Source organism: Magnolia sinica, chromosome 7 (assembly GCF_029962835.1).
Source record: "Magnolia sinica isolate HGM2019 chromosome 7, MsV1, whole genome shotgun sequence".
Lineage (NCBI taxonomy): Eukaryota > Viridiplantae > Streptophyta > Magnoliopsida > Magnoliales > Magnoliaceae > Magnolia > Magnolia sinica.
Genome location: NC_080579.1, coordinates 19,504,625 through 19,514,770, shown reverse-complemented (window position 1 = coordinate 19,514,770; position 10,146 = coordinate 19,504,625). Strand labels below are relative to the sequence as shown.

The 10,146-nt window shown below is 38.5% G+C and overlaps 1 protein-coding gene across 3 annotated transcripts; it reads right to left on the bottom strand.

Moving 5' to 3' along the window:
* Positions 1-523: 523 nt before the first annotated feature.
* On the bottom strand, positions 524-8,560 carry LOC131251176 (kinesin-like protein KIN-14B). Of its 3 annotated transcripts, none has more exons than XM_058251741.1 (12): positions 8,107-8,560; positions 6,917-7,409; positions 6,738-6,821; positions 6,236-6,403; positions 6,005-6,111; positions 5,306-5,484; positions 4,085-4,246; positions 3,766-3,981; positions 3,373-3,410; positions 3,090-3,217; positions 1,521-2,817; positions 524-1,124 (listed from the first exon to the last, which is right to left on the bottom strand). In XM_058251741.1, exons 2-12 carry the CDS (start codon positions 7,164-7,166, stop codon positions 1,009-1,011), a joined length of 2,745 nt encoding a protein of 914 aa, XP_058107724.1. In that variant the 5' UTR covers positions 7,167-7,409; positions 8,107-8,560; the 3' UTR covers positions 524-1,008. The 3 variants fall into 3 exon arrangements, with proteins under 3 accessions (XP_058107724.1, XP_058107725.1, XP_058107726.1); XM_058251742.1 differs by lacking the exon at positions 8,107-8,560 and adding an exon at positions 7,987-8,010; XM_058251743.1 differs by lacking the exons at positions 4,085-4,246; positions 8,107-8,560 and having other exon boundaries at positions 6,917-7,953.
* Between the last annotated feature and the right edge of the window lie 1,586 nt (positions 8,561-10,146).

The following is a 10,146-nucleotide window of genomic DNA, read 5'->3' as shown; positions in this document are numbered from 1 at the left end:
TCCTTATGTTTGAAGTGTTGGGATTTCCTTCTTCTCTAGTAAGGTTTATATGGACATTTTTATTATAAATTTTAAATGAATTAAGGTTTTGCTTTCTTTTTTTTTTTTCTATATAAGTGATGTAATTGGAAAATCTTAGGATCATCTCTCAATACAATTTTGATTTTTTTTTTTTTTGTCTTGTGGATTTAAAAACTAGTGAATCCAACGTTTCGCCTACTTGAGAAAGATGTTGATTTTTTTCTCACTGTTTCATGCCCTTCCCTCCGTCATCTAACATTGATCTGACCAAAAGTGTGATTACATCATTTTCCAACAATGATAAGTGAACAGAAAAATAAAAATAAAATCATGCATGCAATTAGTGAGATCATTGCATTCCAACATTTGAGATGGATTTCAACACCTATTGATCCAACCATTGATCCAGCCAAAAATGTGATTACGTATTTCGTTTTCCAACAATAATAAGCCCACAAAAAAAAAAAAAAAAGACATGCATGCAATTAGTGAGATCATCATGTTCCGAAATTAGAGACGGATTGAGGATAAGAATGAAAATAAAATTAAAACAGTATGTACATTTGCACATGGAAATCGCCTGTGTTTTGACTAGCAAGACAAAAGAACACCATGCAAGTCTCAATTACCACCCAATTCCTGATGACCCATTTTAACAATTTGATTTGTGGACCATCCTATCAAGGATAGATTATAAGAGAGTTTTAGGATAACTGTAGGTACCTCGATGTTTTTGTTTCCTCCGTGCATTTATACATGTATATAAGCATAATTTTTATTAATTTACCTATTTCGAATGTAAAGCAAGCTTCTGAATACAGATTGTGACGAGGGGCAAGCCATGACCACTAACGGCTAAGATGCAAGGATCATGCCATTTGGTCGCTACTTTGATCACATCTTACCCGCTAGAAATGAAATAGATAATGGAGGAATCAGAGAAATAACGACGCCTTAGTTTTTAAATGGCATTGCTTGGCAGCTCCTTTAAAACGTCAACCCATGGAAGAATTCATGCCCAAGTCCTATGCTTTGAATTCCCAATCCTAGAAGGGCACTTGCATATAAGATCCGAACCGTCCGTCCAACACGATGACATATTCCTGGCCAAAGAACACAAATAGCAGAATGTTAGTTTACCTGATTAAGAGAAATGCTATACTGTTGCATTTAAGCTGCTGCTCTTTTTCTTTTTCTTTTTTTCACTCAATTTGTGTTCACTGTCCATTTGCAACACCTGATCATATGGCCAGCTTGGCTCAATCGCCTTAATTTTGGGTGCCAATCCACATGATAGCAAGAACACCAATGGTTCTGTGAGGCAACCTGTGGATGAAGACATTCCAATGCACAGTTCATGGAATTCCATGAAGTGAGCAGTATACTAGCATTTCTCTCAGTTGAAATTGAATATTTTCTTCTGATAGAGTGTGAAGAAATAACATTCCTCAAAGCTTCAACTTCTAGACTTTTAGAGATCGCCATTGATCGGAATTCACCTCTATTTTCTTTAATATCAGGGAACTCATTGGCAGGAACGACGCAATCCTTTGTCACAACATCAAGCATTGGAAAATCTTTAGCTGCAAACAAACTTCTTCGAGATTTCATCGAGTGTAAGCAAGGCCTCATGACTTCCTCCATGTGTTGAGGAGGAGATCCACATAAATCACCTATGGAATTATTTTCTCTCATCACATTCACATTCGACACGATACCTCCCATTTGTTCAGCTTGATTGATTGCTGCATACATTCCATTAGCTACATCTGTTAGATAGGAGACTTCAGTTGGTCCCGTCTGTATCTCCTTTAGAAGTTCAGATTTTTCGACTGTGTGATTGGATGAACAAATGGGATCGAATCCATGGACATCGATCTTGACCCTGTCCAAAGAAGTACATGTTTCATCTGTCACCTCCTGCTTACAGATCTCTCTCTCCTTAAAATCATGATTGCTTGCTTCCTCACAAGCTAAGTCCACATTTTTCGTACTAACATGATGCAATGCCTCTGGCTCATTGGCTGCAGCTCCATGGTTCTGTTCATCAGGTTTTTTCTTTTTCTCTGGCTTAGGAATGGCAAGCACTTGTTTACTCTGATGAATGTTTGTAGCCGTTGGTTCGTGCTTCTGAAGATGAAGCCAATTGTCAATGTTAAGATGTTTATCTATATCATTTCTGTCTTCCAACTTGTTTCCGTATTCATGGATGCTTTCTTGACCTTTGAAAGAAATCGAATGAACTGAACTACTTGTGGATTTTTCCTGTTTTGGGAAAATAACCGTTTTGATATCGCATTCCGATACACCCTGACTGCATTCAGTTTCACAATCTGTGCTATATTTCCAAATAGAACCCGCTACATCTGACCCGTATTCTGATTGGGACATCTTTCTAGGAAAAATCACAGACTCGGCACGAACAGATGAAGCCTTTCTCCTCCTTGCTGGTACTAGTGGTGCTTTCTTCCTTGCACTCTTGGACAATTGATGATCAGAAGTGGATTTCTGTTGACTGGAAGCAGTTGGCCTCATGAACCTTGGCAGCTGTGATGATGAAGGTCCTGCAGCAGTCCTGGCACTGTCCTTATTCTTCTCGATGTTAGACTGAGGCTCTTCATGAGATAGAAGTCGAGCTTCTAGATGCTCAATAGAAAATGGGTTCATGGGTGTTAGACATTTCAGTTTCTCATTTAGCTTGTCGATGTCACTTCTAACATCTTCCCGTGCAGATTCAAGAAGTTTCACCTTCTGTAGCAGCTCTGCCATTTCAACTTCCTTCTGTGTTCTTACCTCCTGCTTGTCCGACAGATTCGCTTCAATGGTTAGAATTAGCATGTGGGAGTTTAAATAACAACTATAGCATGAGTAGTTTGTCTTATTTATCACATAGAGCCACAAAAATTGACAAGAGGTGAAATGCAAACATGTCCTCATGTGTGCGACCATGTGCACTCGCAAACACACACACACACACACACACACACACACACACACACACACAATGTATGTAGAAAGATACATAGATATAGATAGATAATCTCGGATGGAAGTTCAATAGAACTTACAGTCGATTCCTCGTGCCCAAGGTGAATGCTTCTCACCCGTGTTGCAAAACCTAAGGAACAAACAGTCTCACACAAGTCTTGTTCTTTGGGACTGACATGAACGAGCATTAAGGTTTTTGAATCCTCTCCTGTGATCACAAAGGCACAATTTTCAGATACATCTATAATCAAGTCCTTCCACAGAATCAGTCCACAAAATACAAAATACAAGCAAAAAAAAAGAAAGAAAGAAAGAAAGAAAGAAAAATTATCAAGCAGGTTGAGAAACAAAATCAGAAGTTACCGAGAGAATCCCTTAGAACTTGAGTCAGCTTGCTATTCCTGCTAGAAATGTAGTGTTTTAGCTCAATTACATCCATATGTTGTTAAATAAGGATTTAGTTCACTGAATTTCAAATATCCCAATTGATTAAGGCTGTGTTTGGACGCACCACCGAACTAAATTGCAATAATTATCAGTGCACTTGTAACAACCGTCCTTCGTATTCATACTCAAGGACTAGGCTCCAAACCACAATTACAGTACTGTCAATTTCAAACACTAAAAAAGTTAATTACAATTAAAAGATCTGCTTCTATTGTAATTTTAATCGCAAATGAATTCAGTTGTGGATCCAAACTCGGCCTAATCTGATACCATGAATAAATATGCTGTTGTTCTTTTAACTCCTTTTACCTGTAAGGGACATGGGATTTTTTCCTTTGGAGTGCGCTGATGACATCTCCAAGAGCAGAAAGTGATAGATTGATGGCTTTTCCTTCTTCAAGCCTTCTGCCTCTAGATTTAGTTTTCAACAGGCGCTCACTTCCACCTAGATCAACCATCCATATCTTGTTTGTTTCTCTTCGTCTCTCGGGAGCATTGAAACAAGTCACAGATATCCGGATCAAGCTGTTCTGAGCATAGAAGAACAGTCAAATGGATGACCCAAAGAATAGTCTTTGAATTCACAGATCACAATCGTAAAATGGCAATTGTAAGGTCGAGCAGTTACCAATGAGATCTGCTTGAGGTAACATTGGCATTGGTGGAAGCAGTCGACCTGAACCGACTGCCTAGTCTATACAATTTCTTTGCTTGGTTGTAGTCACTTACTCTGATGGCTACGAGGTTGTCAATCTCAATCCCGCCTTTGGGATCCATTTTGATTGGAAGGCTATGCATTGAAATTATTGCATTAGATCAGCAGTTATTCATGTCGAAGATCCAAGAAACTAAACTATAGTGTAATTGATTAGAACTGAATTAGGATGTTGAATTAGTATCATTGGGATCTATATTGAATTCTTGTAACAGATTCACATCAACACAGCCATTAGGAAAAGGAACCGTAATTTTTCTATTTTTATTAGGTACTATTTACATCTGATATACCTTATATAAATAATTGATATTTACACTTACTATTTCTATAGAAACACCCTTTTATTTCTACTCCTGGTAATACAATATTACAACTTTGTATTATTGCACCAAAAGTATAAACAAATGGTTGTGTCTCTTCTATATATAATGCCAATAGCTTTCGACATTTTCTCCAGTGCAATTAATCTTAACATCATTGGTTAAGAAGGGCAAAAAAATGTTGTAAACATGCATCTGCTTGGCAGGGAACGGTTGAGATTTTGCTGCATAAGAGATAGCATAGATTTCATCCGCTTCTTTTCAATTCTTTTAATATGTGTTGCCCACACCGTCCTCTCCTCTTCCCTAATTAGCAAGTGTCTAATTAGGGAAACCGTGAGATATAGGCTTGTTGGGGCCACCTTGATGACTGTGACAACTACCTTGTACACCTGTTCCAACAGCTTATGTTAGGATGTCAGTCCAAAATTAGGCCGATCGGGACTCAAATGGGCCACAGAAAGGGAAACAATGGGGATAGGTCACCCACCATTCTGTTCTCTCTCCCCATTTAAAACACCTGCATCTCTTTCCTTTCTTCTTCCCTCCGAATCTCTCTCCCTTTTCTCTATCCCCTCTTGGCTCCACATGCATTGCACATGCCATACCCCTAGTATTGTTACAAGGTCTACTAATTTAGATGCATTTCTGTGAAATCTTGTGCTTTTATAAACTAATAAACCTGCATAGAAATGTATATTTCAATATTATGAAAATCTCTGTCATCACCGACTCAGGTGTTTCACAGCCATCATGTCATGCATGCAGCTAGCCTTGTTTGAAGTTGCATAGTTGAGGATCTTATACTCACTATTGCATTGTAGGCTCTGTTTGCTTTCTGCTCTGAGGGACAAGCAGATCTCTGAGACTGCCCATGTAAATCTCAAGCATGCTGAAAGTGAACAGGAATGCATGATTGCTATCCAGTGCTTGCTTGAACAATGCCTCGATTGCACGTGGCACAACACCCGGACAGTCCACCCGTCCTTCCTAAAATGTTCGAATAGGTAATATGAGATAAGTAAAGGAGGAATGCTATATTGCACACATAATGCCAGACTGGTATGTCACAAGCCCAACATATGGAACATGTAATTGAATTCCAGATGGCTCAGCTGGTGGGCAGCGAGGCGCCGCCATGGATGATCACATCAAAAAATCACAGCAGTTGTACAATCCTAACTACTCTGGAGGAGAATTTGTCTATTGAATTTGAACCATTGATTAACTTTCTTAGCCATCCCTTTTTTTCCATCAAATCTCCTACTGAATGATTAGGATCAATTGATTGCTGTGAATTTCATGCTATGGCCCATCCATGATGACCCCATTGGATGAGTGGTCTGGATTTTTTCACTCATGCTATGTGCTTCCATGGAGTTGCATGTGAAATTAGCATCAATCATCAGTACAGTTTATATTTCTATGGGGTCTGCTCAATTGCAAATATATATTCGAACTTGACCAAGGTGCCGAAACAAAAATTTCAAGCCAGTTAGACAATTCTGACCATGGTGAAAGTTTTTCCGGTGCCTGTCTGTCCATATGCGAAGATGCAGGCATTGTAACCATCCAGGGCAGATTTTATCACTGGCTCAACTTCAGAAAAAACTTCATCTGAAAGCTTTCAAGAACAAATCCAACTTTACAATTTTGCATTGAGAAGCAATGGAGAATTTGCATCTATAACAACAACAACAACAGAGAAATGGAAAATATCTAACATACTGATTTTGAGCACCTTGTGAAGACCCTGGATGGAAAACCTTGTCGAAACTGTATTGCTTTCTCTTATTCTCTGCGAATTTCAGAAGCACCGTACTTGAATCGAAAGCTACTACAGGTACGGAACTTCCACATTTCTCACCCAAAAGGAGAGGCCTTATGCGGCAAAATACCCGAATGTTGCCTGCAACGCATAACTCAAGTGCCTTTATGGAATTCCATCCACCATTATTTAGACTAATTGAAGATGTTTAAAGCCATAGCTGCAATCTACCTTCTTTTCACTTAGACACGGTCACATGTGCCAGTTTCAGACACAAACAGGTGTGAAAGAGTTCAGATATTAACCAACCCCCCAAAACGTAAAAGAAAAAAAATCAAGTAAAGATCAATCAAGGATTTTCTTTATCTCATAGCATTGATGATGTGTCTGAAACTGTCTATCAGACATTGTCTTAATCACAACAATTCAAGGGTCTGCTATAAGCATGCAATTCAAACAAGAAAGTAGAATGAACCTTTCAAATCTAGAAAATCATTTAATGCCTTCCCTCTCCATAAGTTCAACTGGTCTAGATGGGCGTTCAAAGCTGCAAGATCATCTGTTACATTAGAAGAAAAAAAGCATATTCAAAGATCTTGATCTAAAAATATCTAAAGGGTGGTCTCTGAATATGATGAAACATATCAAATCTACCTCGAATCTTTGAAAGAGCTTCGTCCGTTTCAATATTCTTCTCCTCAGAGGAATCCACTGAATTGAAGCTTGGACCATATGTCCTAGGACCACCAGAGGGTTCATCAGATGGTAATTGGTTGACTATATGACAAACAGATTCCGCCCAGCTGGAAGTTAGATGTGCCTTGAATCCTAGAAGAGATCGGATTGATTCTGCAAGGCGTTGAACAGGTTTTCTTGATCGCCTTTCTTCAAAGGGCTTATCCATATTGCCAAAGCTGCAGAGACTCTAATCACTCACCAAGTTAACCAAAAATCAAACAATTCGTGGGAATCATCTAGCCAATTAGGATTTCTCTTGATTGCATAGAACACTCCAACTTGAAAATGCGGAGGGAGAATAGGACTATCCAGACCCAGTAACTAAGAGGGCTAACATATTCGAGAGGGAGAGACGATCCTGTTTTCATCCCTCTTTGATCGATCTCGAGCTCTATTTTATTTCCATACCCTACACAAAACCATCATCAAAGAACCGTAAATTTTAGTTGGGTGATGAAACTAGTGCTTCTCATTCCAACAAATATGAAATTCAGGTTTCTAAGGGTAAAAGAACATATCTGTAGACAGAGAGAACCAATTTTATTTTATTTTTTGGCTAGTGAAATGAGATATTCTAGCTGAATTTCAAAGAAATAAAAGAAAATATGATCTTTGATTTCTGGGTTTCAGCTTCCTGAATTGAACTATTTCAGCTTAAATTACAAAGAGAAGGAAAGATGCATTAACAGAATGCAAGACAGTCAAAGTGAGACTTGGGTTTCCATTGATAGGATGAAAGAATGCAACTTCACATCAGAAAATCTTAAGCCATGATTTCGGGGTTTGTTCTTCCTAAATTGAACAATTTCAATTCACATTAAAAAGAAGAAAATGAGGCACCCATTTCAATAAGAAAAAGAAGGCAAGCTCACAACAGAAAATAATGGTTTTCATGGATTGAACTACAGTTCAGATCACAACAAAGGAAGATTTTTAAAAAAATCAAGAAATGGAGGGACCAATTTTACAGAAGGAAACTGTAATACCATGATATTTGAATTTATTTCTACTGAATTGAACTATCCCAGCTGAAATTACAAGCAAAAGGTACAAAATAAAAATAATATAAAACGTACCATCAAAATCATATGAAAAATGTAGCCTACCTCACCAACGCTACATTGAAAATATCCATTCTACTGCAAGGCACCCTCCACCAAGAAATCCAAAAAGGTCCCAAATGTCCTAAAAGAAAGTCAGATTCTACTCCAAGACAAGCCAACAATATGTTGATAGAGAGAGAGAGAGAGAGAGAGAGAGAGAGAGAGAGAGAGAGAGAGAGAGAGAGAGAGAGGAGGGGTCAATGAGAGAGGTTGAACTTGAAACATCAGAGATGGTTTTGGGTTGAAGGCATGGCTACTGTTCTAATGACAAATAGCCAACAATACACATGAAAAAAGCCGGGAAACCACTGAAGCTTTTTATTTTGTTTATTATAAAACTTGTTAGGGAACATCAAATAGAAGCTCCAAGACAAACCAAAAAACATTCTCAAATGCTATATTAAACAGGTTATATTATATTGCTTCTTTATGAATGTACAGATCCAAGCAAGATAGATAGATAGAGAGAGAGAGAGAGAGAGAGAGAGAGAGAGAGAGAGAGAGAGAGAGTTACTCGGATTCTACAAAAAGTGCTTGGCCATTGAGAATGGCTTCTTTCTTCTATGAATGGACTTGAAAGATAAAATGCTCCCAAAATGAGAGAGAGAGAGAGAGAGAGAGAGAGAGAGAGAGAGAGAGAGAGATTTCAATTAAAAGAGCTTTTTTAAAATGGGTCCTTGAGAATGTCTTCTATTTCCCTCAATTAGATAGTAAAAGCATGCAAATGAGAGAGAGAGAGAGAGAGAGAGAGAGAGAGAGAGAGAGAGAGGTTTCAGATATGAAAGAGTTTTTTCTTTTGTTTTCTTCTTTCTTCGGTGAAATGAGAGTTTTTGTTAAATGGGTTCTTCAGATTTGTCTTCTTTTACCTCAGCTAGACAGTAAAAGCATGCAAATGAGAGAGAGAGAGAGAGAGAGAGAGAGAGAGAGAGAGAGAGAGAGAGAGAATTTTAGGAAGAGATTTTGTAAATGGGCTCTTGAGAATGGCTTCTAATTTTAGGAAGAGATTTTGTAAATGGGCTCTTGAGAATGGCTTCTCCTCTTCCATGAATGGATTTTACAATATAAGAATATCTCAATTAGACGGTAAAAACATGGAAATGAGAGAGAGCGCTTAGAAGATCTTTCTTAGTAGTAACACGTGAATGAATGTGACAGTGATATTCAAAATATATTAGTCTCTGTACATATCGTTGCATACAAACACCTGTCTCACATGCTTGCTGGAGGGGACGGGAGTGGATTAGCTACGGCCCGGCCCCACCCAACACGGTACATCCCTGATGTGAGCCCCACATTGATATATTTACAGTATATCCAGGCCATCCATTCGTTTTTACAGGTCATTTGATTGTATGAATCAGAAAATGAAGTAGACCCAAATCCCATGTGGACCACACCGTAGGAAACAGTGGAGATTGAATGTACGCCATTAAAAACTTTCTAGAGCCTACAGTAACGTTTATCTGCCATCTAACCAGTTTGTGAGGTGTCACGAACCTGATGAAAGAAAGAAAAATCAAATATAAGCTTGATCCAAAACTTTTATGGCCCACAGGAAGTTTTTAACGGTCAATCACCACTGTTTTCTTTGATCTAGTCGATCGGAGATTTGGATCTTTTCGTTTTTGGATCATGCATAAAATGAGCTGTAAAAACTAATGAACGGTGTAGATATACAATAAATACATCAGGGTGGGCCACGCAGTCAGGGCCCCACCTAATCCACTCCCGAAACGGATTGGCTACTCCCCTGCCACTGCCCTGTGGCCGATGGTAGTGCTCTGTGGACCCCACCATAATGTATGTGTTTCATCCATGCCATTCATCCATTTTTACAGATCATTTTAGAACTTCATTCCAAAAATGAGAGGGATATAAATCTCATGTGGACCACACCACAGGAAAAAAATAGTGATTGGATATCCACCATTAAAATCCTCCTAAGGCCCAATGTACTGTTTATTTGACATCCAATCTGTTGATTAGGTAATACATATTCTATATGAAGGGAAAAAAATAAAGATCAGCTTGATCCGAAACTTT

Bases quoted from the DNA above. Each gene is read 5' to 3' on its own strand.
- LOC131251176 (XM_058251741.1), bottom strand. From the start codon at position 7,166: ATGGATAAGCCCTTTGAAGAAAGGCGATCAAGAAAACCTGTTCAACGC. The intron at 3,218-3,372 runs GTAACTTCTGAT...TTGTGATCACAG, and splicing joins AGTTCTAAGGGATTCTCTCG to GAGAGGATTCAAAAACCTTA. The intron at 2,818-3,089 runs GTAAGTTCTATT...TCGGACAAGCAG, and splicing joins TTGGGCACGAGGAATCGACT to GAGGTAAGAACACAGAAGGA.